Raw genomic sequence first — 22109 nt, forward strand, 5'->3', positions numbered from 1 at the left:
AATAGATAGGATCACACTGCGTGTAAAGTTTATTCTTGTGCAGATAAATCGAACTTCTGTAAACCACCAAACCTGCCACAAAAGCATTTAGTAACTGCTGTTTTTGGCATTTTGTCTGTTTTCTTACAAAATATGCTTTTCAGACTACAATGACAGACTATAGACAATACATAGATTTCGTAATATTCTTTGATTAGTATTTCACTACATCTTAAATTATACATTGCTTTCGGTACAATGATTATTGTTGACCCGAGCTGCATCAGGACACCGGCAAATCTTTTTTCTCCTCCGTTCTCCGAATGTTAGTTGGAAAAGTTGCATTGGACATACGTATGATTCATAATACTGGATATACTTGTGTGGAACATGTAAATTGTGCTCCTGCTTGCAGCAATAGACTTTGGCAGCACATGCACAAACTGCAGCACAAAGCATTTGATTTGAAATTTATTTCATCTTGGTTTGTTTTCCCTCCACCTTCCTCCTGAAACTCATTACGGAAAAGTCAATGGATCAGGACCGATGTATCCCAGGTGCAGGGGGTGAAAATGTTCCAGTGAATTAGCAGGGGTGCCTGGCTGAAGGTGAGGTTGGACTTCAGCATCCAGCTCGGTTCAGTGAGGGTGCAGGAAAAGGACGGTACGCTTCGGTCCTCTACATGGGGAAGCCGTAAGCGGGCTGAGCGGGGTAGCCGGCGGCGTTGGCGGGGTAGCTATAGCCCGGATACCCCGGCTGGGGGGCCACTGGAGCGGGCGAGCCGGTTAGCATCAGCTGCTGGCCTGAACACACAAGATTTAAAGATTGGGGCCATTTCATCAACGCACAATCCTGACTTGACTCACCTTTCTTTTTGTCAATTCACAAGTGGAAAGCGTCAGTTCCGCTAGCAGTGCGGATAAACTGGTACTTACCATAAACCACCGGCTGAGCCTCTGCCACCTCTTCACTTTGCCTCTGGCTTTCGGCTGTCTCCAGATTGTCCACCTGAGGGCACCAGAGAGCAGTATTCAGTTTGGAACGTCCTTAAAATCCGACTGTGATATAAATACGTACATGAAAAGGTAAATAATTATTTACCATTGTACGGGATAGTGTCAAACTGCACTGCAAATTACAGCCACAATAATAGACATTTAGTCTTAAATTAGATTATTATTCCATCTACGACTACCAAAACCAAGCATTATTAGCACAATAAAGAGTATTTTTGTCGGACTCCTCTGACTGGCAGCTGATATTGAATTAAATTCATACAAAAACAACAATACCATAATGGGCCCAAACAAGGAAGCACACATTTGGAGTTAGTTTAACTCTGCACACAGTTTTAACCCAGAGTTAGAAAGCGGGAAACTTTGGGATGCGTCACACATATCCGCCATGAGACCAATCCCAGGGTCGAATAAAATCATCAACCTTTGTATTTCCCATCCAAGAGTGAATTATTACACACGCAGCAGTAGGGGTTAGCGCGGTAACAGGCTAATCCTGTTCCTGAGAAGCTGGAGGAAGGTGTGAAGGCTTCAGTTCCATGCATCAACGCACACATACTTTGGCCTCGCTACTTCTTGGCAACCCATAATACTTAGTAAGATTAGCAACAATAGCATGCATCACGGTAGCCGTGGCTGCTTGCAGAGTATGCGAACATATGAAAAATGTATCCACTGCAAATAGTCTGATTGTCCAGAAAAGCGCGATATAAATCTGATGCATTATTATTTATGCATAGACAGCGACTGTTTCCATGACCAGGCTGGGCCATCAAACATATCGGATTTAAACTTAAGTCTGAAATGTTTTATCAATTGTACAAGTGACGTCGTCACATGCTTATTAACCACTTATTAGGGCCAATATCAATAGATTTGTATAATGTACACATCACCGGCCTGACGTGTAACAGAGTTAATCCTTGGAGGGTGGCAGCTAGTTAACGCGAGATTGGCTAATGAACCAGTTGTTCATGTGCCATAGCAGTAACTGCAGAACAACATGCTCTTTTGTTGTTGAAGAGGAACAAAAGCCAACACACTTAATCGTGGCTAGTTATCATGCTGTCAGGAGAGGTTACGACAAGCGCAGACAAAACACATTAGAGAAATATAAAAAGGGGGGGGCCAGAGACCGTCACCTTCGGCGCAAATTCGTCAACCTGGAAAAAAGAAACCCAAAGATGACCTCAAGTGACCACACTGAGCTAGAATTTGAAACTGCTCTTTCTGAGGATGTTCAATGTGACGACAGCGCGACTTTTTGTTTGGCCGACTTTTGTTCTCGAGTTGCGAGTGGAAATTTGAGTTACAATTGCAAACTTTACAACTCCTTGTATATCTTTAAACAGTGATGATGTGGTGAGATAAGGCAACAATACTCTCAGTCATTTTGCAAATGAGTCATGGACTATGGAGTTGTTAAATGAACGTATGTATCTGTATTATACTGCCCCTAGTGGACAAGTGTAAATAACAGAAGGGGCACAATGTGGAAGTGCAAATATTCTTATCGAAAAAAATATTAAGAAATATTTTCAGTTAAGGAGCTGGGTCATGGACAAATGCAACTTGAGGCTACATTTCCTTGGAATGACTGATTTCATATGCCGCTCCAAGTAACTTGTCATTTGAAGCGCTAGGTTTCGACAAGAAATGGCTCTGAAGAATAAAAAGGCATTAAGCATAAAATACAATTAAAAAAAAAAAAAAAAAAAAAACTAGAGCTGATCTTACTAAATCTAAGAAATGGAGTGCAAACCTTTGTGAGGTACTCCCTCATCACTTGGATGAAGTACGGCATGGCAAAGTCCACAATGTTGTGCCTCCAGGCCAACTCCAGCACCACGTCGGGGTGTAGCAGGTCGTAGGAGGCGAAGAGGCAGGCGGCAAAGCACTCTTTCTTGCCCTCCTCCAGGAACCACTGCAGCAAGGTCTCCGACAGCTCGGCGTCCTTCGACTCGGCAGCGAACAGCATCGCATCCTTGGGAAAGACATACGAGCCAAGAGTTACTCAACACGGTAGAATAGTTCAAGAAATAGCCCCCAAAAAATTGCACCCGCTGTAAAATGAGGTGGATCGTTTTGGGGACACTGCGTACATGCCCTAACCCTCCCGCTCACCTTGTAGAGTTTGTCTTTCTTGCAGAGCTCCACACTCTGTCTCCAGCGGTTGTTGCCCTTGTACAGATAAGCTGCGATGCGGCGAAACTCGATCAGCGGGTGTTTTTCCAACCTCTGGGCGAGGCCGATGGTGTCAAAATTATCGTAGGCGTCGATGGATGCTCTGAGGCCCTGGAGGACGAATGAGAGAAAAAAAAAATCGGCCGTTTTTCTTCCATTGTGACATAAAAGACAAGTTTCAGAAAAGAAAAAATGAAGGAGACAGAGACCTGATAATCCTCCTCTTCTGTCAGCAGGTTGTTGAGGGCTTCATTGACCGACTTGCTATTGTGAGTCTGGACAGACCTCAGGTACGGCTTGACCAGTTTGAGCTGCTTCACCTGGTTGAGGTGGGATAAAGGATGAAACGTCGCAACAGCTGAGAATTCTTAAAGAGCATCCCTGTCGTGGTTACCTTGGTGAAAAAGTTGACGGCTCGATTGTGGTCCAAGCGCGGGGAGAGGATAGTCAGCAAGTCGTTGAGTAGAAGAGGTTTGTAATCCAGGTAGAAGGAAAGAGATTTATAGTACAACTCCACATTGGCCACCTAGAACAAAAGACAAGACATGTTGACTGGCAAGAAGAAACAAGAAAAGGGCCAATATAGCCACGCCAGGCACCTTTGCGATAATGTCTTTGAAAAGTCCTTCTTTCCACGCCTCGGTCGGATGGGACATCATTGTGAGGACGGCGTTGTCGTACTCTTCGTACTTATCGTAGAGGAAAACCAGCTCGCCCCATAGGTGGGACTGCTCTGCTGCGCGCAGAACCTGGTGGGCAAAGAACCAGAAAAAAGTATTAGACAACCAGCACAATGAGATATTCTGGAGTTTAGATGAGATGGCCACCAATTAGGTAGACCTTGGCCATTTTAAATAGCAGCAGGCAAAGGAGCATTTTTGAAAATTAACAACAGCACCCGGAAATGTATCGATCTACAAAAAAAAACGGATATGAAAAGATTATGTACAGTTTTATTACGGGTACGTATTGATCTTTGCCGCTAACTAACTAGCATCTGAGCGCACATAGCATTTGGATCCCACCTTTGGAATGTTGACTCTGGACCAAAAGAGCTCCAGGTGCTCTCTCATTTTCTGAGGTTTGAACTTGGAGTAGAGAATGGCCAGCTCAGTGAACATGCCCATGTGTGCCCGCTCCAGGCCCAGAGCCGCCTCCAGCAGAGCCATCAGCTCCTCAAAGTAGCCGCGGTCCTGGTAGTAGGCGATCAGGTCCTCCAGCTCGTCGGCGTGGATGACTATGTGGAGGCCGCAGATTTGCGCCAGACGGAATTCCTCGCCGTCCACGCAAGCGAAACAAACCTGCCGGACAGACGGGGCGGCGAGATGTGCGTCAGAGCAAAAATAAATAAAAAAAATAAAAAAAAAAAGACGTTGCTCTTTCCTCTTACCTCTTTCCAAGTGCGAGTGCTGTTGGCTTTCCTGGCGCCGTCCACGGCGGCCTGGTACTCTCCGAGGTGCACGAGCGTGGACGCCAGTCGAGCAAAGTTTGACACGTTGTCGTACAAGAGCTTGGCGGCCTCGTACATTCCCTCTTCGTAACATCTGTCCCCCACCTGCGGAGGAAGACCGGAGCCGAGCGACGTTGAATATCACTCCCGCTGCGCGGCAACTTCTTCGGATTTCACCTGCTGGATGTGAGCGTTGTTGGGCCCGCTGACAAACTCCTCCAACTCAGCCAGACGCTTGGTTTTAGCCAAGGCGAAGATCAGCTCCGTCTCCACGTAGGATTCCCGCGCTTTCTTGCGAGCCATCTGGAGGAACTTGACCAAATCTTCCCAGTTATCTGCAAAGCCACGCCTTGGTTGAAAGCGACGCGCTTATGAAAATGAGCGGAGTAGCCGAAAAGGAAAGGCAGGTACTGTTCTTGCTGGCCGCGTCGACCACCTCCATGTAGGACGAGGGGTCCGCGGCTTTGATGTACGAGTCGATGGCCTCCTTGACCAGGTCTCTTTGCAGCTGCGCCCGGGCTAACTGGCTCCATACCGCTGGCTCGTTGCAGCGCTCAGCAAATTCGTAGGCCCGGTCCAAGTTGCCTAGATGTTCTATCAATACCTAAGAGAGAGAGCAGGGGAGTTCAAGAACCTAAGGATGTTGCAATACCGAGATGACGTTTCCGTACCTGCACGGCGGACGTGTTGACGTCGAACTTTTGAAAAATGGCAAAAGCTTCTTCGAAGAGCTCGTTGCTGATGGCGATGTTAGCGATGTCCGGGGCGTCGTAGTTGTCCAGCCTATTGACGTACTCCATCACGCGTGTGCGGTCCGCCTTGATGGCCGTCAAAATCAGCAGGTTCTGAAGGTTTCTGGCCACAGACAAAGAAATTGTTGTTGGAAAAAAAAAATAATGACGGTTCAGTGATTGAAATTGGGCACCGAGCAATCCGAACCTATAGTTGTACTAGGTTCATCTTGTTTTTTCTTTTTCAATTACTTCTCTGGTTCTTCTATATCAAACAAATTTGTTTTAGGTTCATTTACCTGACATGTTTCGGCGGAATCTTCCGCCTTCATCAGAGTCTCTGATGAAGGCGGAAGATTCCGCCGAAACATGTCAGGTAAATGAACCTAAAACAAATTTGTTTGATATAGAAGAACCAGAGAAGTAATCCGAACCTATGTTCGCTGAAAACAGAATTGTCGAGCACGATCTTCTCCAGAAGTTCAATCAACTCATTGGGCAGGTCGGCCGTCATGAAGGCCTTGACGGTAACCGACACCTCCTCTGGGTCCTGGGTCTCCGACAAGGCGGTTTGCACCACCTGCAATCGACCAAAACAAGTAGTACACGTGGATGTAGTTAACGATAAAACGGCCACCTGAGCCGAGCGTGAGAATATGACCTGATCGATGAGTGGCCTCCTGTAGGGGTTGTTCTCCTCCAACACGTTGGCCCAAAGTTCCGGGTCTTTCCGTCGCACCAAATAGCGAGCCTCGCTTTTAAACAACGAGTTCTCGTTGCAAACCTAGATCATCCATACGTTTACAATCTTCATATTTGGATCCAGCCGAGGTGATGGTGTCATTTTCGACGCGGTCACCTTGATGAGGTCCAAGTCGCACTGGCCTCGCTCGTACGCCACGCAAGCAAGGTGAGGGTCTCTCTTCTCGCAGTAGCGTCCCACCACGGCGCTGTCGTAGAAGGGGTTCTCTTTCAGGAAGCGTTCGGGTGCGTTGTTGCTGTCGATGTAAATCTTGGCCACGGCGTTGTGGGTGGCTGGCTCTTCGCAGCCTTCGTGGATACGCGACTCCAACCACGGCGACAGAAGTTTCAACCTACGCACGGGAAGCGTCTTGTTGTTCGTGTCACTCTTAAGAAGAAAGGAAACGGTTCGGTCTGACCTGTTTCGTTTCTCCACCTCGTCCACAAGCTCGTCGGTGGAAAACTGCCCCCTGACCACCGTGATCAAGTTCTTAATGACGTCCTCGGCGCAGTCCACATCTAACAGGCCGCCTACCACCACCGGTAATCGACTCGGGTTAACCTAGCAAACCGTACAAGCTGTTATGCAGTTCCCGACAGAAATCATCCTTTGCCTCATCGGGTGCATATAGCGAGCGACTCACCTTCTGCACGTAGATTTCGATGTATTTCTGCAGAGTGTTGCGGTAGAGGTAGAGCACCAGGTCGTGGACAAAATCAAAGCGGTCGCATACAATAATGAGAGGAAGCTGGTCTGTCAGCTTGGCTTCCTAGCAAGGGGGGGGGGGGGGGGGGAAGCCCACACAGGTCATTGAAAAGCTCTCATTCGGTACCATTGGCAGGAGAATAAGGGGCACCTTGAGGAAATTCTTAACCCTCTCCGGGTCGTAACAGTTGCTCTCTCGGCAGATCCTCTCCACTTCTTTGATCTGTCCCGTCTTGCACGCCGCCTGAATGTACTTGAAGTGAACGTCGGGCTCCTGGCTGAAATTCACAATCGAGCCGAGGAAGTAAAACAAGCCTTGAATAGAGAGAGAAGGAGTGATGACTGCTTTGGCCGCTGAAGCCCAAACGCGGCGCTCGGGACACTTACCCTCGTAACTCTTGAAGGACTCAAAGAGCTCCACCAGGGCCTGAGTCCCGAGCTGCTCGTGGTACTTGGACGCTACTTGCACGCAGAGTTGCAGGTTCTGTCTGATGTTAGCAGACAGCATGGCTCTTAGACACTCCAACGAGTCCTCGACCGACAAAGAGCCGAAGAAATTTAGCAGCCACTGGATAAAGGAAGACAATTTTAGACATCTTCTCAAAAGAATGTTTTGGTTCCCCACCCTACTTTAGGAGTACCTCAGGGTTGAGCAGATGCGTGTGCACCACGGCGCGCTTGATATCATAAAGATCAGTGTAGTGCTCAAGAGCTCTCTGCAGAAGGCCCGCCTTCTCGCACAGCTGAGCAACATGGGCTCGGTCGTAGTGCGTGAACATCTGGTTGCCCAGGATGGCATCTGCCACCTAAATAAAGGTTGCGGCGGTCAATCAAATGGCAAAACCTCAGTGTATCTTTTTTTTCCCCCCCTCTCGAGTCTTGACCTGCGGCGCATGTATGAGGTTCATCTCGAGCAAGCGTGTCTGCAAGTGTCCTTCGGCCGGCCGATTGTTCTTCAAAGCGTCCAGCAGGAAGGAGGTGCATTGCTGGATCAGGTTGCCTTCCATGAACACATCCACAACCTAGAACCAACAGGTCACAAAGCAAAGCGCTGGGTCGTAGGAGGAGCAAAGTGGCGGCGCGACTCTGAAGCGGAGGAAAAGGGAGTCTGGGAATTCCTGGCATTGCTGGCACATCTGGAATAACATAAAACGCGGCTCCCACGCCGCATGTTCACAAAAAAAAAAAAAAAGGGGGGGGGGGGGTACGTGGCAGGACTGAATCGTATGATTGACAAGCTGACGTGTTACCTGGCTGATGTTGGCCAGCGGCTCTTCATCTTGCACCAGCATCTGAGCAAACTGCAGTCCCTGGTCGGGATTGACGCGCATCACATTCCTCAGCAAGAACACCCAATCGGGGGTGTAGCCGACCTGTGGAAATGCAGCAGGGCCGCCGATCATTTTACAATTCAAATATTAAATGAAAACATGCGGCCTCATTGGGCGGGGTGCACCGAATGGGGAAAAAAAAAATAATGTCAGAGGCGGTCCATAGTTACTTTTTTGGCATAGAGGACTATCTTCTGGAACTGGCCAGTCTCCGCAAAGCACTGAATGACCTTGTTGGGGACGTTAGCTCTGAGGTACACGCTAAGAGCGAGGGTCAGGTCAGAAGCCTTCACTAGATCCCCCAGCTCCTCTGAGCACTCCAGCTACAATTTGCAGACATTGCGCAGTCAAACCAGGCACAATATTGACAGTTTCCAAGTCTCTTTCGCACCTTGTCCTCCTTCAGCCACTTCTCCAGCAGTTGCTTGCGGCCCTGCTGCAGGACGGGCCTGCACAGCTCCAGGGATTCAAATTTGTTGAGCTGACCCTGGTCCAACAGAATACCAAAGTACTGCAACAGTGGCGATGCCTGACCCGGTTGGGCAGGGACACTCTGAAACTTACGGATGGTCTCGGCGGTCCTCAGGACACCCTGAGTCAGGCGTTGGAAGAATTGGGGAGGTAGCAAAAAGAAACTTGGCCGTACATTTGCTTTGGAATATTCCAATTGAGGACACCAACCTTAGGTGCTGACGCAGCAACCTTTGCCGCATCTGAATAACTTCCCTGGGCGAACAGGGTGTTGAACTTCCTGGCGAAAAGCTCCTCGGCGCCGGCCAGGTTGGACCTGACGGCCATCCTTAAGGCCAGCTCCGGATTCTGGAGGACATTTGTCGCATAGTTGACGATATTTTCTTCTTCCACGCATACTGACAAGACCTAGAAAGGAAATGAAGACGTCAGCGCAAATGCGTGGCCCGGCTTCCCGCTCGCTCGCTCGCTCACCTGGCCCTTCTTGTTGACTCCGATGATGCCCGAGCTGGCTTCGTGAGGCGACGTGACGAAGATAGTCTCGGCGCTGATTCTGTTCATGTAGATGCACACTCCCGACTCCAAGTCGTAGAGGTGGATGTACCCGTACTTGGTGATTAAATATATGACACCGTGCTTACTTCCGATCTGTGGGGGGAAAAAAACCACAAATGTAACGCTCTCGGAGTTCCTTGGGAGGGGGTCCTTGGCATACCTGCATAGCGACAGGAAAGTCTGTCTGGGCCTCTGGAGGGAAAAACACATCCACTGCTTTCTTTGCAAATGGTTGGTTTCCTGCAGCTGGCTGGCCCACTTCGATGATGTGCAACTGGATGAATTTTCAACACGTTCAAATAAGATATTGCGCAAATAACAACGGAAGCAAAAAAAAAAAAAAAAAAAAAACGCTACCGACCTTCCCGCCCGCCTGCGAGCGCACGGCAAAGCAGAAGAGGGTGGACGGATTGGCGTTGCCCTCCACTTTGAACTCCCCGAAGGCGGCGGCGTGACCTTCTATCGGCTGCGACACTTTCCTCTCCACGGAATACAGCTGCATTGCCCCGACCACGCGGTTTTGCTGCGACGGCGAGCCGACAAAAACATTGAGCAAAATTGCTGAAGCGAGCAGGCCTTGTATCTCAAATCGCCGTCGCAAACGTGGGTACCTGCGCCGAAATCCCGATCAGCAGTAACCACTTTTGTTGCTCGTCGGTTCGATAGTTGATGATCTGGCATCCTGCCAGGCTGGCGTGCCGATCAAATACTTTGTTGGGTTGGGAATCCCCCTCCATGCTCCAGTGATAGACGGCGGTGTCCGTCACCAAGGCCACCGTGTTGACCGAAATCCACTTCCAGAACATGACCTCCTCCGTCATGGAGTGAGCCTTCATCTTGCTTTTCATCTCAATGTTGAAGATCTGCAGCGTCTTTGCAGCTAAGGGGGAAGACGGACGTTCATGGATGTCAATGACCAGGCAGCAGTTATTAAAAACGAAAAAAAAATAAAAAAGGTCACACGTGCGAAATGTGATGGCCCAGAAAATTCCATGTGTCATTTTAAAGACCGACCTCCCAGGTGAGGTCATGTCTGCGTCAGGCGAGTGTTTTGGGTGGGTCGTATATCGGACAATGCATACCGCACAGTCACTTCAGGAACACGCATCAAGTCATGCTACCACAAGTCAGCTTCTCACACAAAAAAATAAATAAATAGTACCAGCAGGTTAAGTTAGGGCAGTGTGTGTGTGTGTGCGTCTTTCCTAAACAGTTGTCTGCCTTTTGATTGATTGGAAGCCAAAATAGCTGTGTGAAGTGGAGAAAAGTATTTTGGACGCTTTCATGAGCTAGCCACGCCCATTGTATCATCACAACAGAACGTCTGGCGGGTTGGCTTCAGGCTTTCGGGAGGGCAGACGGACAGAAACTCACCGTCTGAGAAATGACAGACAGGGAGAGAAAGCATAACAAAATGTCAGTCCGATAAGACGGAGCAGACTCAAACAGATGAAAGCCAGAGCCTAAACGAGAACAAATTATGGCCGGAGAGAAAGGAGCGTTACTGCCGGGGTGAATCATCTCGATTAGTGCTTGCGTGGCACGCAATCAATTTGCACTGAGTTTTTTTACAACTGCTGCAAACGTCAGTGGTGGCACGAATGTAACGTTCCCACACTCGCTACTCGCAGATGAATCTGTTCAAACTAAATATTGTGATTAACATGCAGACATCACCAGTCTAGAAAATCAGACGGCGACAATATTGGTCTTGGTATAAAGCCATGTTTTTCCTCGCCGTGTCCCATCCGGCTATAAATGTGACCGCCGCTCACCTTTCAGGGCGATGACCTTGCTGGTGGGGTTCATGATGGCGCTGTCAGCCGAGATGGGGCGCCTGATGGGGTTGGTGGGGTCCGACATGTCCACGATGACCACCTGGTTCTGCTCGCCCACTTTTTCCCTAATGCAGATGAACTTGTCCGACTCCATGGTCAGATAGCTGAAGCCGATGTTGGCTGGGTTCACGCCCAGGTTCTGCAACTAAAAGTGGGGAAACATCAGTCAACGTGGACAAGTTGTTTGTCGTGATGGAACAAACAATAGCGACAAAGACACCAAGCACATCATTTAATCTGGAACTTCCAGTTGGCGCCATACTTACGATGCAAAAAAAAAAAATGCAATCAAAAGGAGATTTTCTATATTTACCTAAATACTCAGCGCTTTCCCTCTATAACACAGGTGTCCAACTCAAGGCCCGCGGGCCGGATAAGGCCCGTCACATCATTTTATGGCCCGCAAAGACAAACTGTGCATCAAATTCATATGTCAATGCTTAAAATTACAAATTGTCTTCACTTAGCGATATTGCTAGCAATTCATATTTTAATTAAAATCACATGAAGTGTATTTTTGCACATATTGTTCGAGTCCAACTGACTACAAGATAGAGTCCGAAGCAAGCAGAGAGGAATCCACATGACAAAGACGGCGCTGTCTTGCAACGGGCCGCTTGAGAGAACCAAAACAAGGCCACGGACAAATTTCAAACCGGAGGGGGGGATCTGCTTTACATGAAATACTAAACATGGAACACAGAATGTATGTCGTATCTTTAGCAACATGACAACAACTCAATAAGAACGGGACGGGGGAAGAAAAAAAAAAAAAAAAAAAGAAATCAATCTGACTACTCGATTGCACAACATGAAGGCGAAGAAGCGTGAAAATCCGAGAAGACCTGAGGGAGGATTACAGCCATATGCTGCATCTCCTTTGGCGTGCCAAAACTATCTGGGGGTGGGTGGAGAAGGGAGAGCAGATGACAAGAATGCTATGAGCTGGCTTGCTAGAATGTGCTTGAAGGAGAAAAAGGGAAGCTGGAGTCTTAAATTCCAGCATGAACTTTGGTATCCAAGTGGTTTAGGGTGGAGTGAGTGACTCACCGTAACACCGCCTCCTTCTGGACCGACAAAGGTCTAGTGTTACACCCTCGCACATGCATACGCACGTCGGAGCTTCCCATTTCTACAGCTGCGTTTACCAAACCCGAGCACTTGAGGCCACAATCGCAAATACAAACGGCAGTAACTTAGGCCCTGACGCAACATTGCCGGTATCTGGTGAGTCACCGGACGGACAGACGGACGGACTGGTGGGCGGATGCGCTGCTGACACCTCACATCAGCTGCTTTCCAACGTACGATGAGACGGAAGTGAAAATTGCAACATTGCAAATGGTATGGAACACAAGTTGGCTTGCGGCTATCAAAAAAATGATCAAATATTCAACTTATTAGGGCTGTCACCATTAACGTCTCAGAATCGATTAATTATAGAATCGAATACTGGAACAAAATGTTGTTGGGCATTAAAGTGGATTTATTATGAATTATTTAATTTATTATTATTATTATTATTATTATTATAATTATTGTTCGCCAATGTATGTAGCTTATTAGGTTTTCGATGAGAAAAAAAATCCTTTTAGTTTTGGATGTGATTAGGGGCATTTCTTTTTTTTTTATTGCTTGAATGGAAGCCAGTGTGTGTATGAAAACTATTTACAGGATGAGTTAGGTGTTAGGTGACTGGACACAGATGCTCTTCAACGTCGCAGTTGATTCACAGGCGTGATGAAATCAACATTTCCTCCACATCCTGAGAAGGGAAACCCTGATACCATTTGCTGACCTCGTCCGTATATCATGTCCAGAAGAACGACCCGGGGCTGCGGTTCCATCAGCGCAGATGCGTCCGAGCGGTTTTAGCAGCCACTGGAGCAGCAGGTCGGTTTGGGTCTGGCTCAAATTGACACGGGGCGGTATGGAGGCGGCTGACTTTTTTTTTGCGCAAAGACAGCCAGCAGCAAAGCCACATTAACCTCAGTGGTGTTAGCAAAGCCTTCCAGAGATGCTATCCGCTACTCATTGCTAAATTGTAGATACTACAAGCAACCACTGAGATGATGAAGCTCTTCTAAAGCCTAAACAATCAGACAGAACAGACAGACCCACAACCGTGTCACATTCCTGAATTCGGTAAATAAAAGGCCTCGAAAGAAAACGCGAGGCCCAAAATCCCCCCCCCCCCCCCCCCCCGCTTTGAAATTCCAAGCATTTTTCCACTTTGCTGGGTCTTCACAGGGGTAATTGACGATGCCCAGAGTGTGATTTCTTGCACTTTCTTTCTCATTTCCAGCCAAAGAAAATAAAAAGTCATTTGAAGAAATAACCTTGAGATTAGCAGCGAATGCACCGCCTCCATCCCGGAGCGCCGTGCCATTCAACAGAGAGGAAAGGATCTTTGGCTAGCTGGCAAAAGTGGGATTGGTGGCCAGAAGAAGGTGGTGTGGGGGTGCTTTTTCCAGTGAGAGGCCATTTGACTGCCTGCTGTTACCATAACAACATGTAGACAAGGGAGGGGGTGGAGGGGGTACGTCACAAAGTTTTCTGGCAGCCCAGCAGAGGAGCTTGCTATGGGACGACATCACGGTCCGAACAGTTCCTCCCCAGACAAGCAGAGAACTGTCACTTTCTAAATCCCACACTGTTTAAAGGGGCATTCTTTTTTTCCCCCTTTTCTTTCCATGAATCTGCCAAGCGAGGAACACTGAGCCTTTTCTGCCTCAAACTTTCAACATGAAATAATGTACTGTCCAAAAACGTTGTTGTCGGGACAGCTTAGCTGTTGTGACTATTTGATTGTGTTTTCGAATTTCATGAAAATAATACATAAACTCGAATGACAAATTCAAGCCATATTGTATGCAGGCAGTAGCTATCTATAAAATGAGTTTCTACTTCCTTTCTGCATGAAAGATGGCAATTAACAAGCCTAAAAACACTAAAGGTGATCCCGGTGGGGGAAGGCGTGACCTTGAAACTTCATTGCTGGGACACAAAGATCACAAGCCACTGCTATATTAGTAGGAAAACAGCTAAAATTCAATTCAGTTCAGATGTGTAGATGAAGCCTTGATCGACAACACAAAGTTCGGAAGTAATACTCTGTGTTACTCTATGTGATGAATTAATTATACAACGCAAGCTAACTCCACTTTAGCTGTCCAAATAAAGGGGCCATCTTTGTCCCTCTATCATCCATTTTCTATATTGTCCATCCTCACTGGGGTTGCAGGTTAGCTGAACCCAATATTCATAAATTTGGACTATTTAGACTCCTCGTTTACTCTTAGAATTGTGTTTTTGGATTGCAATAGGATATAAGCAAACTCCACATAGATCAGGGTTGTCAAACTCCAGTCCTCGTGGGCCGCATTCCTCCATGTTTTCCAAGTTTCCCTCGTTAAACACACCTGATTCAAGTGATCAGTTCTTCCTCACGTTCTGCAGGAGCCTGATAATTGAATCAGGTGTGTTTAACGAGGGAAACTTGGAAAACATGGAGGAATGCGGCCCCCGAGGACTGGAGTTTCAGACCCCTGATTTAGACTCCTCGTTTACTGTTAGAATTGGGGTTTTGGGTTACAATAGGAAATAAGCAAACTCCACATCATAGATATTTCCAGTATGCAGGTCGAATCGTTATCCAACATTAATGTGCACTATTGTCAATTTTATGAGAATCATCCTCCCCCTTTTTTAACAATGTGACTCCAACCGCTCGAATGAGTTCTAGACGCTCCAGGGATAGTTAAGGATGCTGCTGCAGGCAGGGCAAGACATCATGAAAGCGCCACAGCATTTTCCAACCATTCAGTCTCAGTGAAGGAGAACCGCCGAGTACTTGCTAGTTCCACTGCAATGTGTCCAAACACCGCAATGGCGTAGATGCTAACACTTGACATGACAGTGACTTTTTGGGTGTATATTCATTAGCAGGTTAGAAGAAGAAAAAAATGGCTACACGTACAGTGTTCAATTTCCCCCAAGTCATCCTTTGGCTAATCCAGGCCTGTGGCTATATCAAGCAACAGCCCGCAGCTCTGCTTTCACATTCCCATTTAAATGCGACATGTGCCGCCTGTGTGCGGACACAAGGGCGAGGAACTGCGCCAAAGAAGGTGGCTTCGTTATTATGGAGCCTTATTGCCTTACCTGCAGATGTTCCTGGAATCGTATGGGCAGTATCTGGGCCATTTCCAGACGCTTCTTCGCCAAAAAGGCTCCTCGCAGAAAGGAAAGGGGAAAGGGGGGGGCAAGCAGGAAGGATTTGGAGGTGCGCTTTTCAAGTATCCGCTCGCAACGTCCCCTAAAAAGTGGAATAGAAGACAGGCGGCGAGAGTGAGGGAGATGTTCAAATCTCACTCTCACACGGCAACTGCTGCTTTCATTCAGAGCGCCCCCAGGGTCACTCGTGAAACCGGTGCCACCTCCGCCGAGAAAAATAGTCCACGTTAACGCTCAACATTCGCGTAGCCACTCCACGGTGTATCCCTGGAATAAACACACCCGTGGGGGGAAGTCCGGCAATGAAAAATCCACGCTGAAACAGTGTATGAAGTAAAACGAGTGAGCCCCCGGAAGTTTTTTTCTCACGGCTGTCACCGCAAGAAGGTCAGACGTGCGTATTGCTCCGCCGACGACCTCCTCCGTCTACTCCTTAGCCAATTTAGCAACTTTGAAATTCTATCACACACCCAAACAATTCCACCAACACTCATGATATTTAGTCCTTCTACATTTTCATAGTGTGTTAAATTCCCTACTAGATCCAACAGAAAGTGCTCTTTTTATTTCATTTTAAAAATATAACTAGAAATAAATCTCGGGGTTTCTTTTCAGACCATCCTTGCAAAGCAATGCCCAAATTATATGTATTAAAACGTCATGCATATAACACTAGAATATATGCATGTGAGCAGTGTAGTGTGAGTTTTGTCCACTTGGTGTCGCTACCCTCACGTTCTGCAGTAATGCCTGTCTGTGATTGAATGGGCGTGACTATGTTTGTGCCACCCCAATAAAATAATCTTAAAAACCGTCATCACAGCCAGTCAAGGGAATTTAGTCAAACGTCCATTCCCTTTCTTCTATGGTGACTCTACCAGCGACATCTTCTTATCAATAGTGATCACGGGATGTTATTGAGGAATAGACATGACGTCATCAGAACAGAATGCCAGCTGCCAGATTGTCGTGTCCCCCAGGAAGTGTTCATAATTAGACTCCCGCAGCCTCACAACTCACAAGCGTTTCATTTAATTAAAGCGACATTCTGTTGCTCTGTTCCTCTCCGAGACACTCGAAGCAAAGAAACACAACATGGCTGTGACCGGATGATTTAATGATGCTGCCACTCCCACTGATTTATCTGTGTTTGTTTACAGTCTTCCTTCCTGACGACCTCTTTTGCTGTTTATTTGGAAGTATGCCTGCCTGGGGATCAGGTCAAACTATTCATTTGAGCTTCTCGTTTTCCCACCATGACAAAAAGGAAAAGACAAAAAGGAAAGGAACACATGGTGATGTTTTTAGTCGGGAAAAAAAACATTTGTATGATCAATTTTTCTTTTATAAGTGGTGCAATTAATTATGAACACATTTGGACATGCTTTTTTTCATTGATTTTTTTATATTATGTATTTAATGTGCCCTTTCTGCATCCATTGCAGCCTGGTGAGGGGGATCCTCGCTTCTCAAGGTTTCTCATTTTTCCCCTGGTATTTTTTTTTTTTTTTAGTTTTTGCCCTTTTGGGATCTTAAGATCAGGGGATGCTTTGAGAATAATTGTCAATTTGTTTGTCTATGTGAAGCCCTTTGAGACTGTTTGTGATTTAGGGCTATATAAATAAACTTGACTTGCGTTGTGCTGTGTTTTATTACCTCCTAAATTATAAAGGGAACATTTTATAGAAAAGTTTCATTCTCGTTTCAAGTCAATTTTCCATAACATGTCCCCTTCGATACAATTTAATGCTGTGGAAAGCAATTTTTGGGTGTCCAATAAAGTGTGACAGCATTTTCAGTTTAAAGATCGTGTCCGATTGCGTCAAACGTGATGTCAACAGCGTGCCGCGTGAGATAAATAGACTGGGTGCTTGGCCTGGCTCTTGCTGTCAATCAAATAGAGCTGGTTCTTCTTATGGTGCGTCACTATCTCCTCCAGGCTGGTGAAAACCTGACGGAGGGGAGAGAAAGTCGGATTTATCAATTGTATAGGTTTACGAGCTCCGTCTAGGCCTGAAGGGGTTAAACCTATTGCCAGTCATGTTAGCATTAGCTTTAAACACATTCAATCTGAGTTCACCTGTTCACTTTTCTTGCCCTCCTTTCCCAGAGCAAAGCCTTGCATCTCCTCCAGGAAGCGGACGGGAATGTTGTAGACCTTCTGACGGTAGAGCACAGCCAGGGTGAAAGGTTGGCGTGCGTTCTGGGCCGAGCTGCGTCGGATGAGGAAGGTGCCGTCCTACAGCGAGGACAAATCCAAACAATCGTTTTAGTTCAAAAACTCCATCAGATAGTAAATTTGTCCTGCTTCGAGGACAAATTCCTTACTTGCTAAAGATATTTTTATGGAACATGAAAGGATTACCATACCTTATTGACTCTAAGTAAAAGATCCTCTGCTGTTTTCCTGTTGCAATCACCAGCAAACCATTCTTTGTCCTATATGAAAAAATATAGAATGAATATAAGGCTTTTTTTTTTAATTATTATTATGCAGCTTTTTTATTTTTACCTCATTCACAGATTTGTTGCTTGTCCTCCCACCACCAGAAGCTCAAAACAGAAAATGAGAGTTTCATCAAAACTTGAAAAACTCAATCTTACTTGCTTACTTCCTAAATAAGTGCGTAGACGGCATCAATATTAAAAAGATTTTTACCTGATTTGACCTCTGTCAATGAAGGCAGGAAGGAATTCTAAAAGAAAGGAAATACTAAATGAAACGCCAAATGCAAATGAAAAGTTCCTATGTTTGAAATGGGAAGAGAACATGGACCACTCACCGACTTTGCTCTCGGAAGTGGAGGCTTCATCCTGCATCGTCAAAGCATGCATCAAATCGAATAATTGACATCCAAGGTATTTAATACAAGAAATAACTTCTTATATCTTTTTAAAGAGAGAATATTTGATACATCTTTACCATGCCTATTATTATTATTATTATAGTGCTAGATGGGCAAAGACATACATGGGCGAATGCGTGAGTGCCATCTTGGTGGATGAAGATATTTTCATCAGGCCGCGAGGGGCCGGAGGGCAAGCTGAGGGACAGGAAATGAAATGAAGATCCTTTTGTGGAAAAGCTTTTATGCAAACATTGAATCAACGTAATCCATAGTCCACGTTCATGCGCCCTACCAGCTGCTGGTTCTAAATACAGGTCGTCGTTATCCCTCTGAAATATGAGAAGGCACGTTGTTTGATGGTACGATGAGAATTGTGTAGCACTTTGCAATTTGCATCACGTGATTGATGAGAAAAAATACCCGCAGAAAAAACAATCAAATAAGATTCTTAAGTGTTTTCAATTCCAGTTTAAAATTGAGCAGTTGAGTATAAAACTTTTGCATTTCTCTTTTTGTCGCTGGAAAATCACCAATGTTTTGATGCTGAAATTATTTGATTGTTGAATATTGGTGAAGTTGGATGGTGAGACGGATAGAATACAGCATTTTAATCAATTTACCTGTTCTTCAATCGGATCCAGGTATACATCTGAAATGCAAAACCTGTTTAAATGCCAGTTCGTTTTTTTTGTGATGTGAAATGAGACCATGAGAAATTCCTTCAAAACTTTCCCCAACATTAATGTGCTCACATTACGGATAGTTAACTAGAGACAGAGGGAAAGAAATGCAAATACTTGTACTGCTGCACAGAGACGCTAGGGGGCGCCACAAATGCATAATTCCATTACATTCTGGACACATCTTATGAACCTTCCGAACAGAGTGAAAGCAAAACGCCCACTTTTAACAAATGGATGTTATTCTTGCTTTTGTATTTGTTGACATAAATGGCAGCACCTTCCTCGACGGTGGACGTAAGAAAGGGAGCAGGAGGAGGCGTCATCTTTTTCCTGCCAGGCTTCTCGTTTCTGTCCACCTCGGGTGCTGAAGGATGAGACAGAAAAGATTCGACATCATGCACTCATGTTGGATGGGTGAAATTCAACTCATTTATCAACATTTCGATTAAAGATCATCCCGATTTATTTTTCTTAAGAATCAAATGTGGCCCTTGAGTACTATTCGACCGTGCCGCTGGAAAAGTGTGGCTCACGTTTCTTCTCCTTAGCATGTTGAGGTTTCTGCTGAGGACAGAGGGTAAACATTGTCATGACCAAATATATTCTAAAATGACCAGAAGGGACAACGTTGCTGTATTCACCTGAATTTTTCCACCAAGTCTTGACGCTGCCGGTGTCGCTAAGCGTTGTGGGACTACCACACTGGAGGTTCGTTCTGCAAAATTTAAAAAAAATGCATTTTCTACACCACTTACCGTATTTTCTGCATTATAAGGCGCACCGGAGTATAAGGCGCGCCTTCAATGAATAGCCCATTTTAAAACTTTGTCCAAATATAAGGCGCACCTGATTATAAGGCGCACTGTTGGCTTTTGAGAAAAGTGGAGGTTTTTAGCTGCGCCTTATAATGCGGAAAATACGGTAATCGTCCTCGTTAGGGTCGTGCTTGAGCTGTCAACTTTTTTAAAAGGCTTTTTTTAAACAATACTTGAGTGAGTGCGAGTAGGAGTAACTATTCTTAGTTACCCATATAAACGTTTTCTTCCACTTGTCTCGGCGGGACGGTAACAGCCGGACGCTCACACGGAGGAACTTCATACATGTCATTCTCCTCCTCTTCTTCTTCATCCTCCTGCCACTGAAATGTTTACAGTCCATATGGTTGCCTCATGGTTTTTATGTGGGCTTCAAGTTGGAATTTGATTGGTTGATTCTGAACACATCAGTTGTATTGTGAAAATACTAAATGGCCATATTTGTGGTTGGAGTCGGAATCTGACGTGAGAACGCTTTACTTACAAATCCATGTTGTTTCCACCCAAAGTCGTCATTGTTGCCTGAAAAAACGACACGCTTGCTAATGTAGGACTGAAACAAATTGCATTTATCTGAGGGAAATGACCTTACCTGTTCTTCTAGGTGGTGCTGGAGGACCACTGCATTCAAGGAGAAAAAAAAAAATGCTGTAAACTCAAAGCTTTCCACAAATGTAGACATTTGACGTCTTTATACTTACATGTTCTTCAGTTTGCCGAAGAAACTCTGCATGAAACAGAAAAATGTTTGGCTACTTTAATATGTTCCCGATAAATTTGAGCTGTCTTGAAGGCATGCCTAGAATCATCTTTACTAGTCAAATATGAGTCAGGCAGAATTAGAAAGTGATCTTTTTTCCCCATAAATGGTCGTGGAAAAGGTGTTGACATAGAGTAAATGATTATGGAAGGTCAAAGAGGGTGATTGTTCTTGTTACAACATAAATAATTGGAGACAATGCTGCCTTTCATGACATAAGAGAACCAGGAAGAAACATGTGGAAAATGAGTCCACTCACTTTTCCTCATTTGTGAACTATTCTCCTCAGAATATTCACTAGGAAACTAAATGCTTTTTTATCAATCCTAAAAGTGTGATGCGGACACAATCACACACACCAAAATAACATACTGTGTCCTATGAAAAGGTAACGGAAATAAAAAACCTTATCATTGGCGTGAATTCTGCCGCATTCAAATGATTCTTTGTGCATACAAGGGAACGCTGATTGTCTACGCTACAATGCAGTTGCTTTGTGAAGTATATTAAAAAAAAGAAAAAAAAAAAAAAAGATGCTGCACATTTTTTCCTAAATATGCCAGAAGCGCTCAAACGTACTCCAAAGAAAACAATTTAAGAGATGATACATTATGTTATTATTTGATTAGAGAATTGAGATGAAATGATGGAATAGAAGAACATTCTATATGTCAAATAATATCATACATTACCATTTTCATGATTTGGAATGAAGTCTGCTAACTGGAGTGATGAAGAAACGGACGTCTTTGTTTGGTGTCCCGCATGCAAATGCGCTTGCGCAACGCCAGCGCACACATTTCCAGCTTTGCATTTCCTTACCTGCCCTGGAACCACCCCTCATCAGATCACTTTGTACAACCCTTTTTTTGTGTGTGCAACCTACTGTAAAGCAGGAAAACGGACATTTAGCACAGATTCGAGTTTTACAGGTCATTGCGGCGGAAAAAATCTCAAAAGCCTGCTATTTGAATAGGGGTGTGTAGACTTTTTATATGCACTGTACAAAGACTCTTTTCACACAAATTGTAGTGAGTCCAAATGTTTATTATTTTACCAGAAAGGATTACCGTTTTTTTCCATGTATAATGCGCAAAATTGAACTAATTTATTGTCCTAAAATCTGGGGTGCGCATTATACATGGGTACAATTATTTATTTATTAATTTTTTAAAATCCGGATATCATACGGAGGCCGCCATTACAGATGCGCTTTCTTCTCTGCTGTTCACTTCAAACACGCTCCATACGAACACAATGCTCTCGTATCAGACGCTTACTCGATCACCCGCTCGTTTGCCGTCACAATGTACCCGACACAAATCGGAAACATTTCTTCGCTATTGAGTTTGCTAGCGCATGCGCAGTGATACTGACCGGCAGAATAACATCCGGTGGTTCCCAAAGATGATCTTTTTTCTGAAATAATTTTAAGTTTACGGACTTAAGTAGGAGTCAAAATTTGGGTGCGTATTATACATGGGTACAGGCTTTTTTCCAGCATCAACATGCCATTTTTAGGGTGCGTATTATACATGGGGGCGCATTATACATGGAAAAAAACGGTATAGAATAAATTATTTACAGCACGTTTTTATAAAATACATATAAATATTAAATTAGTATAAAACTACCTTTGTGGAAAATACAAATGATTTGTATTGAGATAAGCAGTTACTGAAAATATGAAAAAAAAAAGGCAATCATACAAACGTTATAATGCACATGCGAAGCTTCGTCCATATGTCAGGAGTGTTGTTATTA

The 22109-nt window shown here is 45.3% G+C and overlaps 2 protein-coding genes across 4 annotated transcripts; both read right to left on the reverse strand.

Moving 5' to 3' along the window:
- Positions 1–11: 11 nt before the first annotated feature.
- cltcl1 (clathrin, heavy chain-like 1) lies at positions 12–15601 on the reverse strand. Of its 3 annotated transcripts, none has more exons than XM_061279020.1 (32): positions 15167–15601; positions 10940–11147; positions 9776–10044; positions 9526–9687; positions 9325–9438; positions 9084–9257; positions 8820–9017; positions 8530–8730; positions 8309–8461; positions 8058–8180; positions 7692–7829; positions 7449–7613; positions 7195–7375; positions 6959–7122; positions 6746–6871; positions 6521–6663; positions 6220–6454; positions 6022–6144; positions 5795–5940; positions 5301–5484; positions 5041–5233; positions 4807–4964; positions 4570–4734; positions 4205–4480; positions 3779–3928; positions 3574–3705; positions 3389–3499; positions 3120–3290; positions 2758–2979; positions 2138–2158; positions 915–987; positions 12–782 (listed from the first exon to the last, which is right to left on the reverse strand). In XM_061279020.1, the coding sequence occupies exons 1-32, from the start codon at positions 15206–15208 to the stop codon at positions 658–660; spliced, it is 5046 nt and encodes a 1681-aa protein (XP_061135004.1). In that variant the 5' UTR covers positions 15209–15601; the 3' UTR covers positions 12–657. The 3 variants fall into 3 exon arrangements, with proteins under 3 accessions (XP_061135004.1, XP_061135003.1, XP_061135005.1); XM_061279019.1 differs by having other exon boundaries at positions 2132–2158; positions 15167–15600; XM_061279021.1 differs by lacking the exon at positions 2138–2158 and having other exon boundaries at positions 15167–15599.
- Positions 15602–16125: 524 nt separating this feature from the next.
- si:dkeyp-117b11.1 (B-cell linker protein) lies at positions 16126–21111 on the reverse strand. The gene is made up of 17 exons (XM_061279242.1): positions 21038–21111; positions 20287–20312; positions 20178–20206; positions 20070–20107; positions 19797–19908; positions 19412–19485; positions 19304–19334; positions 19048–19134; positions 18708–18736; positions 18380–18416; positions 18210–18282; positions 18022–18052; positions 17898–17934; positions 17751–17791; positions 17609–17677; positions 17319–17477; positions 16126–17189 (listed from the first exon to the last, which is right to left on the reverse strand). Exons 1-17 carry the CDS (start codon positions 21044–21046, stop codon positions 17073–17075), a joined length of 999 nt encoding a protein of 332 aa, XP_061135226.1. The 5' UTR covers positions 21047–21111; the 3' UTR covers positions 16126–17072.
- Between the last annotated feature and the right edge of the window lie 998 nt (positions 21112–22109).

This window comes from Syngnathus typhle, linkage group LG5 (assembly GCF_033458585.1).
Source record: "Syngnathus typhle isolate RoL2023-S1 ecotype Sweden linkage group LG5, RoL_Styp_1.0, whole genome shotgun sequence".
NCBI lineage: Eukaryota > Metazoa > Chordata > Actinopteri > Syngnathiformes > Syngnathidae > Syngnathus > Syngnathus typhle.

Coding starts and splice junctions, on each gene's coding strand:
- cltcl1 (XM_061279019.1), bottom strand. CDS start 15,208: ATGGCCCAGATACTGCCCATACGATTCCAGGAACATCTGCAG. Junction 7,614..7,691: donor ACCTCATACATGCGCCGCAG/GTCAAGACTCGA, acceptor ACCTTTATTTAG/GTGGCAGATGCCATCCTGGG. Junction 3,500..3,573: donor CCGTCAACTTTTTCACCAAG/GTAACCACGACA, acceptor CACCTCAACCAG/GTGAAGCAGCTCAAACTGGT.
- si:dkeyp-117b11.1 (XM_061279242.1), bottom strand. Junction 19,909..20,069: donor GGTGGAAACAACATGGATTT/GTAAGTAAAGCG, acceptor TAAACATTTCAG/TGGCAGGAGGATGAAGAAGA. Junction 17,478..17,608: donor TTTTACTTAGAGTCAATAAG/GTATGGTAATCC, acceptor TCCTCGCTGTAG/GACGGCACCTTCCTCATCCG.